Consider the following 22,776-nt stretch of genomic DNA (forward strand, 5'->3'; position numbering starts at 1 on the left):
GATCAGTCTCCATTCCGCTCTGGAGGCGGACACTAAAACACTGCCTGCAGAGTTTTGCTTTCCGCTTGACGAAACTGAGCCAAACAGCAGACACAATCTGCCACAATAGAAAACGGATCCGTCTCCCATTGACTGTTAATGGAATTCATGACGGATCCGTCTTGGCTATGTTACAGATAATACAACGGATCCGATCATGACGGATGCATGCGGTTGTATGACGGATCCACCCTAAACGCGAGTGTGAAACTAGCCTAACAATGAGCTTTTTTAATATCTAACTCCATAAAAGTATATTTTTATGAGGAGCATGTACCAGCTTCGCTCCCCCCATCCCTCTCCCAGGAGAAACTACCTTTTAAAAAGCTCACAAAATAGCATTTTGCTTTTTTTTTATGTACGGTAATTCCAAAAATAAAATAACAGTACTAAAAAAATATATAAATAAATCCAATGTAAAATTAAAGTAATAATCTGTAATACTTTACAAATCAATTTGTAAATAAATAAAAAATTAAAACAAAAAAGCCAAAAATTTGCCTGGAAAACTATCTGAAAAATAGTTGTAACTTAAAATATAAAAAATATGCAAATATTGTTTTATTATGAATTGTGTGTGTGTGTGAGTGCGTGTGTATGTTCCCCCCTCTCTGTGTGCGCTCTCTCTCTCCCCGTCTGCTCCTTGTGGCTGAGCGAGGTTCATGTTGCTCTCTCTCTCTCTCTCTCTCCACTGCCAGCCCCTGATGTGATGGCGAAGAAACCCCGTTGACAAGGCACTGCTTTTTCATGACGGTGAGTTTCCCTTTGAGTGTATTATAATTTTGTGATAAAAATTTCAAGGAAAAAAAACACACAACCTCCTTCCTCCCTTCCTTCCTTCGAGGGAGGGAGAAAAAAAAAAGAAACGGGGGGGGAGAAAATATATCTCCAGACAAGAAAAAAAAAGGAAAAGAGGAGCAAATAATAATAATAAAAAGCAGTTGCCAAAAAAGCCTGCATATTAGGTTTCAGCTTAGAGAGCTATTGGCTAGTGCGTCCCCCCTGTCTTTACTCCTCTTTTTTTTTTTTTTGGGATTACAATTTGGCAGCTACGGGGTGTTGGAATAATAAAATATTTACGGCGAATATACAGTTTCTTTTTTATCGTAAGCTCCTTCCTTTCGTCTCATAGTTGTTCGATGTTTTTTTTTATGTTTGTGGTTTATTTTTGTGCTATTTTTTTTCCTTTTGTGGTCGACTCTCCGTTGCAGACGTTGCCGAGTAGGTTGGTGCTATGTGAATAAAATATACTATTATTATACGTTTCCTATCGCTCCGTGTGAGACGACGAGGGGTGGAGGGATAACCAGGATCGTGAGGAGCGGAAGGGGGTTGTTGTTTTTTTTTAACTCTTTTTTTTTTCCGTCGGAGGTGGTTAAAAAAAAAAGTTGCCAAGAAAGGTGACGGTGTGACAAGGGAGGGGTAGTTTTTATTTTTTTTCCTGATGTAAATTGAAGAAGGGAGGAAAGGAATAGTCTTCTTTCAATGACTCATTGATTTGAGCTGGTTAAAATTAGTTTTTCTCTGTCTTTAACTCCCACTACCACCATCACCTCCCCCCCACCCCTACCCTCCCCGCCCTGGATCACCATCAGGGAGGAAAAAATAGAAAAAGAAAAATAATCTTTAGCAATCCCCTCCCCTCTTTTCCTTCTCTCGAAAGCTGCATCGTTCGCTGCCCACGACGATTTATTTCGAGTTGTCTTTTGTGGAGATGGGAGACGTCGCCTGGTCCTCTCGCCGATCTTTACCTCACGACCGCCGGCTGCTTTTGAAATCGACTCCCCGGCTTCTTCTTGGGCCTAACGGCGGTCGGAGGTCGTGCAGCGCGCAGGAGTTGTTTTTTTTCACACAGCACGTTTCCTCATCCATCGTCGATTGTTTTTTTTACCTCGCCTTTTTGGTATTTCATCTTAAAATTTCCTTCAAAATGATGAGGAAAATCGACGAGGCCGCCATGACAGGACGGAAGAATATGCGTTACTGTGGTTATGGCGCGGCGGGAATTGGCTGGCTTCCTGACGGGCTTTTACTAGTTTCTATCATGGCAGCTCCATTATTTTCCCTCATTTTCAAGGTCGGGCAAAGAAACGGCACCTCCATGGGGTGATTGCTGACGCCGCCGCCGCTCAATGGCGGCCGCTCGTCGTCTTCTTTGTCGGCTCGGCGGGAATCTCCTGACGGGGTTGGTTTGTTGTGTTTTTTTTACTCAGCTTTTTGTGCCTTCGTATTCACCGCAGCCGCCGTTTATATGTCTGATTGTTTTTATGACTTATCTGTATTAAAATGTCTTTCCCGGGGAATGTGTGGCGTTTGTATGTGGCGATGTTACAGAAAGAGTACATAAGATGTTATTTAATGGCAGGTATTTCTGTCAAATAATGTGTTTGTGAGGGATTCGGGAAGATGGCGCCGGGTGCTGGCAAGCGGCCAGTCAGGTTGGCGCAGTTCAGCGCGGCCTCCATTTTATGACCGAGGCTTCGGATTCCTCTTCAGGGTCTGGGCTGGCGGTGGCGGGAGCTGTGGGCTGCAGCCTAGATACTTGTGTATAACAGTATGTTTATTCTCTTAAAGGGGATCTGCCCTAAAATATAGCTTTTCTTCCTTTTTACTGTGTTCTGTTGTCCTCTGTTATCAGCCATGAGGGACTGAAGAGAAGGCTGACTGAAGCCATCTTCAAGGGGGTGACATGTAGATGGTTCTGGAGGTTCTCCGAACCTAGTGCTAGCTCGTAGGGGCTGGAAAGTTACTAGACTTCATTTAAATGGTTGATACCAGGGAACAATAGATTGTATTTAAGGGTATGTCCAGACTATTGCTTTTAGCCACGTTCCATCGGTTTGCGGTGGAATTGTATTATTTTTTTTGATGGAAAATTGCATTAAATTTCCATTTGAAGTTATCCCCTATCCACAAGATAGAAGATAACAATTGGGTAGGGGTCCTACCAGTGGGACCCCCAGTGATCACGAGAATGGGGGCCCTGTACCCCCTACAGCCCCCTCTAAAAAGAATGGAGCAGCCGTTAGGGCATGCATGCGGCCGCTCCATTCATTTATAGGGGAATTCTGGGGATAGGGGAGCGCTGTACTCAGCAATCTCCAGAACTCTCAGATGAATGGAGCGGCCACGCGCATGTGCGACCAGCCGCTCCATTCGTTACAGGGGTACGGGGCCGCTGTTCTTGTGATCGTGGGGGTCCCAGTGGTAGGACCCCCACTAATCTAATAGTTATTCACAGGACAGGAATACCTCTTTAATTACGCATCACTGTCGAGCAAAATAAGGCAAATACTTTTCTTCTTTTTTTTTAAACGTCCATGTTTTTCTAATTCCGGACAACCTTGTTAAAAGTTATGGACTCCTTTGGATTGATCATTTACTTCCTAAAAGTAAAATAAAAAGGGGTTGTCCATCTGGTGAAAAGTTTAGAAAAAAGGCCGAGGGTGATGTAATACAATAAGTTGGATTTACCTTGTCGACCCTTCCCCCGTTTCCACACTTCCCAGTCCCTCTACTGGTCTCTACTTTCTGGTCCCTCTCAATTCATAGGAAACGACCCCTCGCTCAGTGACCGAGGCCAATCACTGCTGTGGCCGTCATTTCCTGTGTGCAGTTGAGAGGGATTGGGCATGGGAAGTGTGGGAATAAGAGCAGTAGGATATTGATAAGGTGAATATGGTTTATTTTTATTGTTTTACATTATCCTCAGCTTTTTTACATTTCATAGGACGGACAACTCCTTTAATCAGATTTCAAAATCGTCTTAATTAAAAATTTCCTACTATTTAGCTTCTGCTGCTGAGTATGTGCAACTCCTTCACCTAGCTGCTGGTGCTGCTGAATCAGAGCTCTGCTCCTGACAGCTCTATACTACTACTCCTTATTTTCTTGCAGTGTTAGATGTAGCAGCAGGGAGGGAGAGGTGGTTTAACACAACAGATCAGAGTATGGGGAAGAGGGAAATATACTAAGGAGGGCAGGTCAGACAACCAGCGGAGAGGGATGAGGTCACACACAAGGCAGTACAGATGCTTGACCTGTTGCTCCAATTCGAATAGGAAAATGGAACCCATATTCTTGTGAACAGTCGGAGTCTCATTAGTCATGTATATAGGGATTACTTTAAAGGGGCTCTGAACCCGACATACCCATATTTTCACCCAGGCAGCCCCCCTGATGTTAGCATCGGAGCATGTCATGCTCCAATGCACTCCCTTGCCCTGCACTGGATCTCACAGGGCAAGGGCTCTTCTATTTACAATCACACACTGCCGGGCGGAAGCTTCTGCCCAGCAGTGTGTTCGGTGACGTCACCGGCTCTGATGGTGCGGCTTTAGCGCTGCCCTAGCCGTTTTACAGGCTAGGGCAGCACTAATGCCCGCTCATCAGTGCTGGTGATGTCACCGGGCTCACTGCTGGGCGGAAGCCTCCGCCTGGCAGACCTAAGGAGAGCCCGGTACGTCACCGGATCTATTGAAAATGCCTTTGCCCTGCACGATTCAGCTCATATTAGTGGGGCTGTATGGGTGAAAATATGGCAGCTCTGAACCCGGACAACCCCTTTGAAGGGCATATGTTAGGGTACTTTTGCACTTCTGTTTTTCTTTTCCGGCATAGAGTTCCGTCAAAAGGGCTCAATGCCGGAAAAGAACTGATCAGGTATATCCCCATGCATTCTGAATGGAGAGTTAGGGCTCCTTCACACTTGCGGCAGGACGGATCCGGCAGGCTGGTCTCCCTATCGGATCCGTCCTTCCGCTGTTTCGCCGGACAGCCACTCCGTCCCCATTGACTATAATGGGGACGGGGGCTGAGCTCCGGCGCAGCACGGCGATGGGGACGGAGCGGCGGCTCGGCGAAACAGCGGAAGGACGGATCCGACAGGGAGACCAGCCTGCCGGATCCGTCCTGCCGCAAGTGTGAAGGAGCCCTAATCCGTTCAGGATGTCTTCAGTTCAGTCATGCTACGGTTTTATCTCTGGCCAAAAAAACTGAAGACTTGCCTGAATGCCGGCATTGTTTTTCCATAGGAATGTATTAGTGCCGGATCCGGCATTCAAAATACCGGAATGCATGCGCAGACCGAAAAAGACGGAAAGACGGAAAGACGGATCCGGCATTTCAATGCATTTTTCTGACTGATCAGTCTTACAATTGCCATCAGTTGGCATACGGAACTGCTTGCCGGATCACTCTGCCGCAAGTGTGAAAGTAGCCTTAGCAGATTTGCACCTATGACACTGGCTGACCTGTTACATGTGCGCTTTGCAGCTGAAGGCATCTGTGTTGGTTCCATGTTCATATGTGCCTGCATTGCTGAGAAAAATGAAGTTTTAATATATACTATATTTAATATATTGAGCCTACAGGAGCAACAGGAATGTTGTCGTTACACCTAGAGGCTTTGCTGTTTGAAACTGCCACGCCCTCTGCACATTGATTGACAGGGAAAGGCATGATGTTGTTTTCACTGCCTGGCCCTGTAAATCAAAGTGGAGAGGGCACAGCTGTTGCAGAGAGTAGAACCTTTAGGTGTAATGGCAACGCCCCTGTTGCTCCTAGAGGCTCATTTGCATATATCAAAACGTAATTTTTCTCAGCAATGCGGGAACATATGAACATGGGACCAACACAGATGCCTAAAGCTGCAAAGCGCACATGCAACAGATCGGCCAGCTTCTTCGGTTCAAATCTGCTAATGGTACTTTCAAAACTTCCGGCAAAGTGATCCGGCAAGCAGTTCCGTCGCCGGAACTCCCTCCCGGATGCGGGCAAAACGTATGCCAACTGATGCCATTTGTAAGGGCTCTTTCACACTTGCGTTGTCTGGATCCGGCGTGTACTCCATTTGCCGGAATTACACGCCGGATCCGGAAAAACGCAAGTGAACTGAAAGCATTTGAAGACGGATCCGTCTTCAAAATGCGTTCAGTGTTACTTTGGCAGCCAGGACGCTATTAAAGTCCTGGTTGCCATAGTAGTAGTGGGGAGCGGGGGAGCAGTATACTTACAGTCCATGCGGCTCCCGGGGCGCTCCAGAATGACGTCAGAGCGCCCCATGCGCATGGATGACGTGCCATGCGATCACGTCATCCATGCGCGTGGGGCGCCCTGACGTCACTCTGGAGCGCCCGGGAGCCGCACGGACGGTAAGTATACTGCTCCCCCGCTCCCCACTACTACTATGTTGATTCGGCGCAGGCGCTCTGAGATAAGGAGGCTCGCCTCCTCAGCACTCCCTCAGTGCGCCGATGACGTCACCGAAAGAGAAGACGTCATCGGCGGTTTTCTGCGGCTGCTACCAGCAAGTAGACGCCCTACTTGCTGGTAGACAGGTAATTAGCATATTTTAAAAGTATGTTTTTTGCTAAATCTACTGAACGAAAATTATTAATAACATAATGTATGGCAATATCGCAGTATAGGGATTATAAGTACACAAAAAAAAAAAAAGAGTTTAGTGGGGTGACAGAAGCCCTTTAAAAATGCCTGATCAGTCAGAAAAATGCATTGAAATGCCTTATCCGTCTTTCCGGTGTCATCCGGCAAAACGGATCCAGCATTTATATTTTTTTCCCCTTTTTTTCGGTCTGCGCATGTGCAAACCAGAATGCCGGATCCGGCACTAATACATTCCTATGGAAAAAAATGCCTTCAGGCAAGTCTTTTTTGGCCGGAGATAAAACCGTAGCATGCTGATCAGTCAAAATGACTGAACTGAAGACATCCTGATGCATCCTGAATGGATTACCGTATTTTTCGCCCTATAAGACGCACCGGCCTATAAGACGCACCTAGGTTTTTGAGGAGGAAAATAAGAAAAAAAATGTTTTTAACCAAAAGGTGTGCTTTTTTTTGGTGGGTTTTGAATTAATGGTGGTCTGTGCATGACACTATTTTGGGGGATCTGTGGATGACGCACTGTCATGTGGGGGATCTGTGGATGACGCACTGTCATGTGGGGGATCTGTGGATGGCACTGTTATGGGGGATCTGTGGATGGCACTGTTATGGGGGATCTGTGGATGGCACTGTTATGGGGGATCTGTGGATGGCGCTGTTATGGGGGATCTGTGGATGGTACTACTATGGGGTGGGGGATCTGTGGATGGCATTGTTATGGGGTGGGGATCTGTGGATGGCACTGCTATATGTCATCCACAGATCCCCCTCATAACAGTGTCCCCCAATACACCGGCCCTCTGCTCACCGCAGTATTTATAAACATTAATCCTTATCCTGTTAATAAGTTTAACGCTGCGCTCTCCCCTGTTTCCCTGTATCAGTACAGCACTTACGAACAAGCTTCCATAGCAGGCAGAGCGGACAGCAGCAGTAACGTCACTCACTGACGTCGCGCGCCTGCTCCGCCTGCTTCATTCATAAAGTGGGCGGAGCAGGCGCTTGACGTCAGTGAGTGACGTTACTGCTGCCGTCCGCTCTGCCTGCTATGGAAGTTTGTTCGTAAGTGCTGTACGGATACAGGGGAACATGGGAGAGCGCAGCGTTAGTTAAACTTAATAACAGGATAAGGATTAATGTTTATAAATACAAAGGTGAGTGGCGGGGCCGGTTTAAGAGTACAGTGACTGCACCGGGCCCCGCCCCTAGTTCCGGACTCCAGCCCCTCCTCTCTCCCGGCTCATACATCACAGTCTGCATCGCAGACTGCAATGTAAAATTGAAGCATTCGCCCCATAAGACGCAGGGATATTCCCCCCCACTTTTGGGGGGGGGGAAAAATGCGTCTTATGGGGCGAAAAATACGGTACTCTTCATTCAGAATGCATGGGGATATAACTGATCAGTTCTTTTCCGGCATTGAGCCCTTTTGACGGAACTCAATATCAGGGCTAATATCAGACCGCACGGATACCACGGGAGAATGGTACTTTACGACAGACAGGCACCTGCTGTAGTGGCCGGTATTGGAGATAATCCCGATAATTCAAGGTGCTGCTCTGCCACAGCCAGTAAATTGTCAGGGCTGGGCTAAATGTCCACCTTTGTCAATCTAGCGGCAGGTGGGTATTTCTTCACTTGCTGGGACAGAAGAAGACCGGCTGATGAGAAGTTGTGATCATACCAACCTATAGAATAAAAGTAACATGTTAGTTGAACTTGTGCACAGGGAAAGTCACAAAATCAATAGGAGAGGTTCTGTTATTTTTCCATTCTCCCCAGTAATGTTGGCATTGAAAAAACTCATCCTGCAAAAAGAAGTCAGTGTACGGTTATATCATTGGACAAAAATGTTATGGCTGTATGAATGTGACAGAAAAAAAAAAACCTGTGGCCTTAAAGGGAACCTGTCACCTCCAAAAACCATCCCAAGCCGCCAGCAGTACCTGACAGTAGCCAGCAGCGTGTTTCTGACGATAATTTTCTTCCCGAAGGCCGATGCGGCTAAAGTTCAGAAAACGTTATTTTATACCCTGCCGGCGCGCTTCTCTAGTCATGCTTGAAGTCAAGGTGTCAGCGGCCTCCTTCCTTCAAGTTAAGATAACCACGCTCCCTTCGCTGTGACTGACAGCCGGCAGTTCGGCTGGCTTTGCCGAACTATCTTCATAAGCGCTGTCAGTCACAGGGAAGGGGGCGTGGTTATCTTCACTTGAAGCAAGGAGGCCGCTGCCCCCTTGACTTCAAGCATGACTAGTGAAGCGCGCCGTCAGGGGATAAAAGAACGTTTTTTGTGCTTTAGCCGCATCGGCCTTCAGGAAGAAAATTATCGTCAGAAACACGCTGCTGGCTACTGTCAGGTACTGCTGGCGGCTTGGGATGGTATTTGGAGGTGACAGGTTCCCTTTAATGTCAAAATATTCTTTGTACTTTAGGGGATGAAATTATCCCTGTCCATAGTATAGGGTATGACTGACTTATTGTGTGGGTCCAATTGCTGGGACCCCACTGATTGGGAGAGTATGCTGAGTGATCCATCTATTTTCTATCTAACTGCCAAAGAGCAGAAAAAAAATGAAAATCAAGATAAAACCCATTGGCAACTGTCCGTTGACTATATACGTCGGGGCGATTGGCATATATCTCTGCACGGACATTTTAAAACATTCGTGCAGAGATCGCAGCTGTGTGCTAATCGTGTGGAATCAGTAAGCCAGCTGTGATTGATAGAAGGGTTGCCCATAGAGAAAGCTGGGATGTTTTTTCACCGTCCCTACCTTCCCCATTGCTCTATATACAGAGCTCAATTGCTTTGTATAGGGATCAGGAAGTGGCAATGCTACTTTCTGCTCTGGTCCCAGCAGTCAAGTGATTGCTGGGGGCCAGGAGTCTGTGCGAGCTGGTGGGTCTTGGCAGATCCAGATAAGCTGTGCAGAAAGGTTTTATATGACCTTTTTGGGGCTCAAAAGTATAAAATAAAAAATAATTAAGAAATCCATGACTACACGCTGCACCACAGTTTCTAACCCCATCCCCAGCCACCATAAACCATGCACCCTATATTTAAAAATTAGAATTATGGAAAGGACATAAAAAATATTTTACTTGCACATTTGCAACAGAGTCTTGCAACTTTTTTTTATGCCAAACTGGTGTTAGTAAATGACCCCCAATGTGCAGAGAGTGTGGTCTCATGAGGTCAGGCATATCGGGGAAATAAATGATTTCAGCAAGCGGTTTACTCAAAAATTTCAAGCATGTAATAGGTCCCTTATGAGTTGTAGAATGTGAAATTAGAATATGTACTGTTCTCATATATGAGAACTAGTGATGACAGCAGCATCCTGGACACACAGACCTCACATCCAGTATATATTACTGTGCGGGACACAGCCAAATGAGAAAAGTCTGAAACTAGAAGCAGGTTACAAACTGAATATAAGGGGAATAAAAGGGAATGAGAATTGCAGACTAAAAATTAAAAGCATTTTTTTAAAGCAAGGTAACCACCAACATATGTAAAAATCATTATCTCAATATCAAAGCTGTCTATAGCTTTCCACTCCTTAGAGACATCCACTGTACATATTTGGTGGATGTGTACATATATGGAGAGCGACACTATGTAATTCTGATCTGGCCTTTTTAACCCGTCAGATGCTGCAGTCAGTGCTGACCATGGCATCCAAGTGAATAAACAGCACAATAACAGCGTTCTGAGAGATTGTCATAGTAGCCAGGGGCCAAGTGAGGCCCTCGGGCCTGCCATCTTGATACACATATTAAGCACTGAGATGAACAATACACTGCACAGCAGAAGTATTGCAGTGTATTGTTCAACAATGTGTTCAATTGCTGTTTAGGACATAAAATAAAGTTCAATATGATTTTTTCAACTAAAATAAAAAAAGAACCCCCTTTTTTTTATTGAAACAGCCGTGTGACTCAAAGCTACATATGCAGCAACTTCAATAGCCATCAATAGAAAACCATCACATTACATTAGGAAGAAGACTTACAACAGTGAATGAGCCAATTTGCTTATTCACAGTTTACTTCATCAGTATTTTTAAATTTCAGCTTCCCAAAAGGGCTTGTGCATATGGTGAGTCCTAATGGAATTGGTTTATTCAGTGAATTGTGGATAGTGAATGCATGTTTCATACATATTGTTTTGTTTTATGGTTATCGTCATAAAATGAATTGTTTGAATGTTTCTGTATCTTCCATAGACTCGTATGAAGTGGCAACAAACATACTTGGGCACTGCTCCATACCACTCCTCCCTACTAGTGGAGAGGTATGGGGTGAGTCTGTGTCTTACTCTGGCCCCCCTAAGTCTAATATTTATTATCAATCCTATGGACTAGTGATAAATATTATTGACTGTAATATGCTTTAATGGAAATATTGGAACCTTGTTGGTTTCGCAGTGCCCACAGAACCCTCATAATAGGCTGACTCTACCTGTTTTGTAGAGCTCACCACAGTCATCTAATTGTCTTGAGTTGGCATGATCACAAGGAAAGTTAACACATTTATGCGTCTGAGTTTCCACATAACGGTTGCTGCAAGGCCAGTAGCTGCCCAAATTTGTGGGTTAACAACAGGTATTGCCTTCAAAATCGTGCCATCATGGGTGGGGGTAGTTCTAGCTTTAAGCGGGAGCCTTATCACAGAAGCCCAGTCTTATAAAAGGAACACAATGTTGGCAGGCTGCAGACAATTCATTATACACCATTAGTGGCGGTGTAGGGTAATTGCAGTTTCATCCCGTTAACTTAAATGGGACAAAGCTGTAAGGGTGCGGCCACACATTCAGGTTTCTGCATGCAGTTTTGGAAAACAAAATCAGGAGTGGATCATAAAAGGAGAGAAAGTATAAAAGACAGATACTACCCCTCTTTTTTGAATTCACTCCTGGTTTGTGGTTCCAAAACTGCATTAGGAAACCTGACCTTGTGGTGGTACCATAATTGCACTGCAGGAGAGAAGTCTGGTAGTGGCTTACTCCCCTCTCCCCGGTCACAGCGCATGTATGTTCTGCTGGGCCAAGAGTACATGTGTATGGAAGGGCGGGGGCAGGAGAAACAACTGTTGGCAGAGCACTCATTTTGCCAACAACTGTCTAAAATGTATGGCCAGCTAAAGAAATTTTCTGGCATTTAGATGAGAAACTTAAAACAAGAAAGCAGAGTCATTACACATGGAACCATAGTACAATACCAATAGCATACTATATCCAGAGCATATATAATTACATCTTTTTGCCACACTGGACTCTCCAGGTGCAGAAAGAGATTGATTGTCTTCAGCAGCAGCCTGTGAGAGTAGCAGTTCCCATGTCGCATTGCTGCCATCTATTCCAGGATGTTCTCCTCCCACTGTATTCCAACGACTACTGAAGACCAAGTCTCGCCCTCTTTTGTGCATCTCATATTGTGGTCCCTCGCTGTTGAGAATCTCACAATAGTACCCAGTTACAGCCTCCTATAAATCCCAGAACTGGATCTGAGCATGCTCAACCTGCAAGCTGAACTAAATGTAATAACCCTAAGCTTTGAACTATAAACATCCAATTTTGGGCCAGTGGTGAGTATAGTCTGAAATATTTAATTACTATATACAGTGGAGCTTGAAAGTTTGTGAATCCTTCTAGGGTTGCATCGGGTCTCGAACTTTCGATACCCAAGTGATACTTTTACCCCCGGATCGATCCGATACTGGGATTTGCTATTTTCCAATACCAAACTACCTAGTATATTTTTGAGAACATGGCACGCGCCGCCACCAATGCATATAATTAACCCCTAAATAGAAATGTGGGTGGCGGGTGCTGCTGTATCGCAGCAAACTGCCGAACCCTCTCAATTAACCCCTCAGGTGCCATGCCTGTTAATTGACGGGGTTTGCAGGATCACTGTGCCCTGTCATTGAGGCTGTGTGGCCGGCTGTGTGATACGGCTGGCACCTGCCGCTCACATTTGTATTAAGAGGTTAATTATATTCATTGGTGGTGCAGTGGTAACAGTCCTTACCCCCCCCCCCCCCTCAGTGTTATCTTCATTGGTGGTGCAGTGGTCACGGTGCCCCCCACCCTCCTCAATGTTATCTTTATTGGTGGCGTAGTGTCCCCCCCAGTATATTTATTTGTTGCAGTGGCAGCTCCAATCGGTTACCATGGCAGCTAGGACGTTACTGAAGCCTTCCATGACTGCCATGGTAAGCTCCCTGCTGCTGTGTGCACAAAGCACAGGGAAGCAGGGACAATGTAAAATCCTCTTCGCCCTAATAGATCTCTATTATCTAGATAGATAGATCTCTACCCCAAAAAATAGGATAGGAATGTTCTATTATGGGCCGGACATTCCATAAAATGCCGAATGCACACTGCTTTTGTGGTGTTTTATTGCAATACTTTGCGATACTTTTTTATGGTATCAAAATCAAATCAGAATTTTGGTATCTTGACAACCCTAAACCCTTAAGAAGTTTCAATTTTTCTGCATAAATTTGACCTAAAACTACATCAGATTTTCACACAAGGCCTAAAAGTAGATAAAAAAAATGAGTCAAAATATTAGACTTGGTCATTTATTTATTGAGGAATATAAAATATTATATGAGTGAGTGGCAATAGTATTTGAACCTTTAGTATTAGCAGATAATTTGAAGTTGAAAGTAGAGTGTTCAGGTGTGAGCGGGTGACCTATTTTATCTAAAGAACAGGGATCTATCACGTCGGATCTTTACAACACATGTTTGTGGAAATATATCATGGCACGAACAAAGATTTCTGAGGACCTCAGAAGAAGAAAAATTGATGCTCATCAGGCTGGAACCTATAAACTTATAAAACCATCTCTAAAGAGTTTGGACTCCACAAATCCACAGTTGGACAGACTGTGTCCAAATTGAAGAAGTTCAAGACCATTATTACCCTTCCCAGGAGTGGTCGACCAACAAAGATTACTCCAAAAGCAAGGAGTGTAAAGTAAAGAAAGGCCTTGGTGTTCATTACAGGATTGCAAGGAGAAAGCTGCTGTTCTTCATAAGTAACATTGCTGGCCATCTGTAGTTTGCTAAAGATCACCTGGACAAGCCAGAAGGCTATTGTTTTTTGATGGATGAGACCAAAATAGCACTTTTTGGTTTAAATGAGAAGCGTTGTGTTTGGAGAAAGGAAAGCATTGCATTCCTGCATAAAAACATCATCCTATCTGTGAAACACAGTGGTGGTAGTATCATGGTTTGGGCCTGTTTTGCTGCATCTGGGCCAGGACGGCTTGCCATCATTGATGGAACAATAAATTCTGAATTATACCAGCAAATTTGAAAGGAAAATGTCAGAACATTTGTCTGTGAGCTGAATCTCAAGAGAACATGGGTCATCCAGCAAGACAACAACCCTAAGCACACAAGTCGTTCTACCAAAGAACGATTAAAGAAGAATAAAGTCTTGGAATGGGCAAGTCAAAGTCCTGAACTTAATCCAATGTTATACAAGGACCTGAAGTGAGCAGTTCAAGGGAGGAAACCCACCAACATAACAAAGTTACAGCTGTTTTGGCCCCCAAGCCGATTTGCAGGATTAATTAACAGTTACCATAAAAGTTTAGCTTTTAGGGGATCACACCAGATACTAAAAACAAAGGTTCACATACTTTTGCCACTCACAGACATGTGATCTTGGTTCATTTTCCTAGATAAATAAATGATGAAGTCTAATATTTTTGATTCATTTGATTTTGTTATCTTATATTCTTTTAGAACTGTAAAAATGTGATGTAGTTTTAGGTCGTCAATTCTATGTAGAAATACAGAAAATTCTGATGGGTTCGCAAACTTTCAAGCACCGCTTTATCGAGGATTTTACTTTGCTTCACATATTTCTCCATTCACTTCAGTAGCACTTCCAAAAATAGCCGAACGTCGCCTGCACCTATCAGACTTTTATTGCGTATCCTGTGGATATGCCTTAAATATACTACATGAGAATACCCCTTTAAACCCAACTAGTTCAACTATAATTTGGGCGTTATTCAGAATAGGTCAAAGGAGCTAGCTATGTAGGGTAAAATGTAGAATCTGCAAATGTCAAATGATATAAGCATTTTTAACAAAAATCTATCACATACATGTTTTAGCCCAAAATACATATAAATTAGTAGTAATAAGAAGAATATAATTGCACCAAAGGTGTACATAGCCTTCCAGAGTAATTCATTATTCACATGTAAGTGTTTGGTCAGTGATTGGGAGCCAAAACCAGGTGCGGCTCTAAACACAGATCAAGTGCAGATCTTTCCTGTATACCTTATCTCTGTGGAGGCTCCACTCTTGGTTTTGGCTCACAGTCACTAATGGAAATCACTGACCAAACACTAACATGTAAATGAGGCTTAAAGGGTTTGTCTCATCACAGACAATAGGGGCATATCGCTAGGATATTACTCCATTATCCGATAGGTACGGGTCCCACCGCTGGGACCCACACCTATATCGAGAACGGAGCACCGAAAATGTTGGAGGGCGCACTGCGCATGCGCAGCCGCCCTCCATTCATTTTCTATAGGGCAGCCAAAAATAGCCGAGCACTGGCTCGCTGGGACCCGCACCTATCAGACAATGGGGGCATATCCTAGCAATATGACCCCATTGTCTGTGATGAGACAACCCCTTTAAGCCTAAAAGCAGAGTTTGTGGGTTTGTGATGGGAAGGTCTATCTAGAAACCCAACTGTAGGTTTAGTTAGAATAGGGCATGTCAAATGTGGAGTAAATGCTGTGGATTTTCCACAGTTTACAGTACTAGAAAAAAAATTGCTTTAAAGGGAACTTGTCACCATGAAAATGTAAAATAACCTGCAGGCAGCCTGTGCTAGAGTAGGATGAGCTGATCAGATTAATATATGAGAAAAGATTTAGTAAAACTTGTAATTTATTTATATTAAATTCCTGCTCATTCAGGGCTTTGAAGTCCTGGAGGCGGTCCTATCAGTGATTGACAGCCTTCCCCCTATGACTGTGTATACAGAGATAGCTGTCAATCACTGATAGGACCGCCCCCTGGACTTCAAGCCCTGAATGAGCAGGAATTTAAAGGGGTATTATCATCTTAATGATCACTGTTAAATCTGTTAATGATTTAACAGTGATCATTTTTCTAAATATATTTCATTAACAAATCCCCACCCCTAACCTATACTTACCTGACTGTTGTCTTCCGTCTCCCCTGGTTAAGGCCACTGCTCTTCTCAGGAATCGCGGTGGCCACGCGTGCGCAGACAACTTATTTTCTTCTCCCAGCCGGCCGCGCGCTGTACTGAACGTGCACGCCGAGTCCGCGCATGCGCCCTGGTGACTTCTTCTGGCAAGTATACTATACTGGCCAGGAAGAAGTCACCAGGGCGCATGCGCGGACTCGGCTTGCGCGTTCAGTACAGCGCGCGACCCGACCAGAAGAAGACATCAATGAAGATGGAGCCCGCCCCCTGCCGAAACTAGGAAGTGGACGGCGTGACGGGAGCAGGTAAGTATAAAACTGCGTCTTGAGAAAACCCCTTTAAATGAATCTTTTCCTATAAAATGATACGCCTAATCTGCTCATATCCTCCAGCTCTATAACTTGCTGCCTGCAGCTCAAAAACCATGTTCAACATGACAAGTTCATTTAACTGACCTGCGCTGTGGGTTTTATGCAGCATGTCAATATATGGTGCAGGTTTTACCCAACAGCTTTTGACCTTTCTGAGATGGAAATTCAGCAGCCTGAGTCATTGGATGTACAATAGCAAGGTGGGCAATTATTCCTGGTTATAGGGGGAGAGGTCAGAAACAAAGCCAGCTATAGTTGTGCCCAGAATACATCCAGGGAATGAGCAAGGAGTCAAAGTAACATAGTTTGTAAGGCTGAAAAAAAGACATCCATCCAGTTCAGCCTGTTATCCTGCAAGTGGTCCATGAGGTAGAAACCAATTTTCCTCATTTTTGGGGGAAAAATGTCCTTCCCGATTCTAATCAGGCTAATCAGAATAAGGGTCTATTCACACGTCCGTAGTGTATTGCGGATCCACAATACACCCGGCCGGCACCCCCATAGAACTGCCTATTCTTGTCCACAAGAATAGGGCATGTTCTATTTTTTTCTGAAACTCGCGGACCGGAAGATCGGGGGCGCGCTCCGGAAATGCGGATGCGGACAGCACACTGTGTGCTGTCCGCATCCATTCCTCCCCTATAGAGAATAAATGATTCCGCAGTCTACGGACGTGTGAATGGACCCTAAGTCCTGGGATCAACGACCCTTCTCCATAAATCTAGTAACTATAACCTGAGTTATAAAAAGAAAAAGTTATAAGAAGAAAACTACAGCATGGAACAGAAAAACATAAAGGAATATTTAGGAACTAAAGGTACGCAGACTGCTGGCACACAGCTACAAGAATAAGGGTGCCTTGACATATTGTGGAAAATTCGTCCGAAAAATCTGCAGGATTGTTGCAGATTTTTGGGTGTGAAGTATGGTGCAGATTGTGTTGCAGATTCCCTGTATGAGAATCTATCCATCCAATTCAATGACAAACTGACTCTGCAGTAGAAAATTTTGCGTGAAAATCAGCAAAAAATCCATTTTGTCATAACATGGTGGAAGTTTTGATGTTGCATATTTTCTGGCAGAACTTTCTGCATGATGCGAACTCATAGCACCCGCACTGAATCCAGACCCATTGATTTCAATGGGGCTGTGCACATGAGCGTTGGTTTTCACGCATCACTTGTGTGTTGCGTGAAAATCGCAGCATGTTCTATATTCAGCATTTTTCGCGCAACTCTGGCCCCATAGAAGTGAATGGGGCTGCGTGAAAATCGCAGTCGGCAAGCAAGTGCGAATGCAATGCGTTTTTCACTAATGGTTGCTAAGAGATTTTTTTTATCGCGCGCGTGAAAAACGCATCAATAAAAAGTGAACAACTGAACGTGATGGCATACAAAACTGAATAAACTTGGTTGCGAAATCGCGCATTTTTCACTGAACTCATCCTGCAACGCATCCGGACCTAATCCACTCACGTTCGTCTGCAAGGGGCCTAAGGATCTTAGGATAATGGAGCCATACATTGTAAATCAGTGATCTCCAGCTGTTGTTAAACAGCTTATTCCGTCAGGTCTTGCTAGGAGTTGTAGTTTTGCAACAGCTGGAGAGCCGCAGTTTGGAGATCACTGCTGTAGAGCTTGCTGGGATGCAGTACTGCACTTCTCTGAGCCACTGGATGGCTTATATGGCTATGAAGGAGAGTAGTCTCTAAAACACAGATGAGATACAGAATGGGAATGGAGCCAAAATATAGATGATTGCACATTTCCTATTAGCAGGCAGTCTGGTAAAAAGAAGTCAGGTGCTGAAAAGACAGAGAAAAAGGTTAAAGGGTAACTGTCATATTTTTTTTATTTGCTAGTTTATTAGACGAAAAATTATATGTAGGGTAATTTAAGGAATGTGGATATTGGCGCTCCCACTAACAATTTAATGAACAATGGAGAATTTGGGAGAGCTTAAAATATAACTTTTACTGTTAATTTATATAAAATATAAAGCGCCACAAACAGATGCTTGAAATATGGCTAAATGTATGGAACAGTCTTACCGTTCAGATGCCCCCTAGTAAGCCCTGAATGGGGAAGGGGGCAAAGCTTCCTATAGGGCATTACTAGGGATACCCGCCCGAATTTAGGGTAAGGTATCCGGACAGGGCCGCCCCTTGCGGGGTAGGAACTCTGTGTAGATAGGCAGGTGAACAGTAGCTTTGCCCCCTTCCCCATACAGGGCTTACTAGGGACAACGGTTCCCTGTACCAGTCTACATCTTGAATTTACCATCAGCTACATCTAACCCTCGGCCTAGACGCGGTATTATTTCCACCACGCCAGGCTGATCCCTATCAGGGGGCATCTGAACGGTAAGACTGTTCCATACATTTAGCCATATTTCACGCATCTGTGGCGCTTACTAGAGCTAGGCATGTATACCTGAGTTAGTCTGTTAATGATTGTCAAAAGATCTGTAATTACCTTATAATAACAGATTCCATTATTGTTCTCTGTCCCTTTCCACTGCTCCCATAAAAGACCGTTACTAGGGCTTGTCTGTCTTCCTTTTAGTATAAACAGAAGACAGTCTTCCACACTGCATGCCTGCATTAGGCTTCAGAGTGAGGAGGCGTTTCTCCCAGTAATCCAATCTGATTGGCTGGCAGGGAGCTGCTGGCTACAGCAAGTGTGTATGGGAAGTGAGGGAAAGCAGATTTGGCCTCAGAGAACTGACAGAGGAGCCATCTTGAGAAGGTCCTCATATTGTAAATGTTTAAACAGCCGTAACTAAGGGAAAAACTCAAGGGAAACAGTGGTATGTGAAGAAACTAAAGATTGCTTTATGCAAGTCACTTTGTGCACCCTTGCTCCTCCTGCTTCCTTTGCCAGACCCTGTCTCTGCTTGATTGACAGGACCAGGTTCCTGCACAGTCATCTCGCCTGGCCTTGTCCTCCAAGAAGAGGAAAGGGCTGGCAGAGGTAGCAGGAGGAGCAAAGGCTGCTTGGACCCAACCCCAGTACACTTAACTTTGCATATAGATTAATGGTTTGTTTTGCTCCAGAATGAAGCAACATATCAAAAGGTATCATTCAGCTGAGCTAGCCCTACAAGGCATTGTGTCTGGTTGAACAGTGAGTTTTCAGGTGACAGACTCCCTTTAAGGGTATATCCACATTGAACTGAAATGCTGTGGATTTTTATGTGCAAATCTACAGCATTTTATGGTTACCAGCAAAGTAGATTTTAAGTACTTGACCTTGCAATATCTATAGCAACTAGTATTTTGTTACTTCCAAAGCAAGATGCCTGGCTGATTTGTCTGCTGCTGTAATGGAACTTGTCTAGTCGGAGGGATTGTGTGAGAGTTGAACAAATCTTCCTAACAATGCCTATGTGGTATAAAGAAATTGTGCGCTCATAAGAAATCTTTTTTTTTACTAAATAATTGTATTCCCTGTAATCTAACATTTCTTTGCAATTTAGAACTCTGCTATTCCTCCTAGAAATGTTGGAATTAATTGACAACTGGGTGTTACCAGTTGAAGTTGTCCGGACACAGTCTGCAGCTATCTAGTCAGTGCTGCAAGTGTCAAACTGTGTGGGGACACACCCATTTATTAGAGGAATGGTAACACCCAGTTGTCAATTCATAATTTATTAATTTGAGGAGGAATTACAGAGGAAACTGCTTAAGGGCTCATGCACGCAAACATATTTTCTTTACGTGTCTGTTTTGTTTTGCGGACCGTATGCGGAACCATTTATTTCAATGGGTCCACAAAAATAAATAACAGCAGAACTAAGTATGGAAGCAAAAAAGGTTATTTAGGCTAGTAAACCTGCAAATTACTTTGACATAGCCATTAAAGGGGTCGTGCAACCTTTAAATGTTATTTTAATAGAATTCCGTATGAAAAACTATTTACTTTCTGTCACAAAAATGCTCCATTTGTGACACATTCTTTTTATTTCATTATAATTGCTTCCCAGTTGTCTAATCTGTATAATAATGTGCATGTCCACCTAACAAGGTGGTCGCACATCCTCATTTCCATCCTTCAACTGCCACTAGCTGTAAGGGGGAGGAGAGAGCTGCAGTAGGAAAGACACCCCCCTAGGCTGTGATAGGGAAAGCCGCAGCAGAAAGGACACACGCCTTGTGCTGCCAGCCTGAAGAAAATCTAGCAGAGCAATGAATGGGGAGATCTCTGGACCCATGTGAGGTACAGGGCTGGTTCTAGCTTTGTTAGAAAGAGACTGTCATGTCCTATATGATGTCTGTTGAGGTTCCATTCTTTACATCAATCATGCGATAACCCCTTTAAACGCAGTTCCAGAACTTTTGTTGTGTCAGTGATTCTTCGGAATAGCCCCTTTCCTACCTGTAAACGTTTTTAAATCTATATTGATATGACAATTATTAACATTTTGTAATATTTCTTCTCTCGTAGGTCCCAGCTTTCAGCAGTAGTATTTACTTGTCAAAATGAACCTTCTGAACCCATTTCAATATGGCTCCTCTTATCAATGGCATGATCAGAAGTTGTGGTAATTCTTTGGAAAACAAGGTACTTTTTGCAAAGAAAAAACAACTTTATATGTTTACAAAAATTAGATGGTGCAGTAAATGTTCTTATTAAAAGTGAAGAATAGGTATCTGGCGGTCAGCCAGCGCCTAAAGTGTTTTTAATTTGAAACTCCCTGTTGTATGACACATTTTTGAGGAATGAGATAAAAAAAAACCTTTGAAGTATCTGCATATTTGTGTGTAATTAAAGTGGATTTGACCAGTTTCATTGGACATAAAAATTTTCTATGTTTGGGTTTGAACACACTAAACAGAAGTGTATTTTTCGTGTAGCTGACATGGATGATGATGACGACTCCGGTCTTCTTGATTTTATTGGGTAAGTAGATCATATTTATTCATATGCTTAGACCTGAATAAAATTATATTATTCATTATAGTTAGGTTATCTATCACCTGGAAACTTTATGCCTCCCATTCTTTTTTATTAATAATTGAGAAATTATATTTTTAGTTTCAGGACTTTACAACCTTTATATCCTAAACATGCCTTATTAAGGGGTATAGCAAATGCGTTTAAGGCAATAAAAAGAGGCTGGCAACATAGAGATTTCATCATTCATAATAGGTGATGGTCACAGGTCGCCTTCTTCTTAAAAAGTGACCCCTGCACAGGTTGCAGGGCGCACCCACAAAATTCTCCTAAAGAAACGAATCTCCAGACTTCAGGTTCTTCTGGTTTATGTGGCTGCTGTAAGGCCTGTTTCACACTTATGGTAAAACAGGAACAGCCTGTCGGATCCGTCCTTGCCAGGCGCAGCCATGCACTGCCAGCAATTGGTCCGGGCCCATTGACTATAATGGGGTCCAGTGGATATCCAGCTGCAACCCAGCAAATATGTCGAGGAGCGGCTGGACGGAAAGTGCTGCGTGCTGCCGGATCAGTTTTACCTTTAGCGTGAAACAGCCCTAAAGAAAATGTCTGAATTTATCTAACTGCACTAAAACTGCAATCAAAAAATAAAAACAGTTTACAAAAAGGCCCCTTTCACACGGGCGAGTATTCCGCGTGGGTGCAATGCGTGAGTTGAACGCATTGCACCCGCACTGAATACCGACCCATTCATTTCTACGGGGCTGTTCACATGAGCGGTGATTTTCACGCATCACTTATGCGTTGCGTGAAAATCGCAGCATGCTCTATTTTGTGCGTTTTTCACGTAACGAAGGCCACATAGAAATTAATGGGGGTTGCGTGAAAATCGCAAGCATCCGCAAGCAAGTGCGAATGTGGTGCGATTTTCACGCACGGTTGCTAGGAGACGATCGGGATGGAGACCCGATCATTATTATTTTCCCTTATAACATAGTTATAAGGGAAAATAATAGCATTCTGAATACAGAATGCATAGTAAAATAGACCTGGAGGGGTTAAAAAAAATAAAAAATAATTTAACTCACCTTAGTCCACTTGAGCGCGCTGCCCGGCATCTCGTCTGTCTCCTTTGCTGAACAGGACCTGTGGTGACGTTACTCCGGTCATCACATGTTCCATCACATGATCTTTTACCATGGTGATTGATCATGTGATGGATCATGTGATGACCATAGTGACTGTCACCACAGGTCCGAATACCGTTGGGGTCCTGTAGCGAATCATAATGGCCGATTATGTTCCGCTAATCACGGACCACACGGAAGTCGGAATCCATATCGGGAACCATATCGGGATTCTCCGCTAACCGGAAGCCGAACATTTAGACGCCGAACTTAAAACAAGAAGTTCGCTCATCCTAATCACCACAGTCCGTTCAGCAAGGAGAAGAAGAGATGCCGGCTAAAGTGGTCAAGTGGACTAGGAGTTAAGATATTTTTTTATTTTTTTTTAACCCTCCTCGCTATTTTCTATGCATCTGTATTCAGAATGGCTATTATTTCCCTTATAACCATGTTTATAAGGGAAAAATAATACAATCTTCAGACACCGATCCAAGTTTGGGTACCAACATGCGCGATTTTTCTCACGCGAGTGCAAAACGCATTACAATGTTTTGCACTCGCGCGGAAAAATCGCACCTGCACATTTTCCCGCAACGCCCGTGTGAAAGAGGCCTAAGGCCTCATGCACACGACCGTTGTGTGTTTTGCGGTCCGCAAACCGCGGATCCGCAAAACACGGATGGCGTCCGTGTGCGGGACGGCACGGACAGCCATTA

General features: G+C 44.0%; 1 protein-coding gene across 8 annotated transcripts in view; it reads left to right on the top strand.

The window, feature by feature from the left end:
- The first annotated feature begins 678 nt into the window (after nucleotides 1-678).
- The window catches only part of BICRAL (BICRA like chromatin remodeling complex associated protein), a 53,209-nt gene continuing 31,111 nt past the window's right edge, over nucleotides 679-22,776 (top strand). The window contains exons 1-3 of one of the 8 annotated variants that reach the window (XM_044287601.1): nucleotides 679-792; nucleotides 20,484-20,600; nucleotides 20,875-20,939. In XM_044287601.1, the coding sequence (XP_044143536.1) occupies nucleotides 20,544-20,600; nucleotides 20,875-20,939 (122 nt within the window). In that variant the 5' untranslated portion in view covers nucleotides 679-792; nucleotides 20,484-20,543. The other 7 variants (XM_044287605.1, XM_044287606.1, XM_044287607.1 and 4 more) reach the window with 7 other exon arrangements.

This window comes from Bufo gargarizans, chromosome 3 (genome assembly GCF_014858855.1).
Source record: "Bufo gargarizans isolate SCDJY-AF-19 chromosome 3, ASM1485885v1, whole genome shotgun sequence".
In the NCBI taxonomy this organism is placed as follows: domain Eukaryota; kingdom Metazoa; phylum Chordata; class Amphibia; order Anura; family Bufonidae; genus Bufo; species Bufo gargarizans.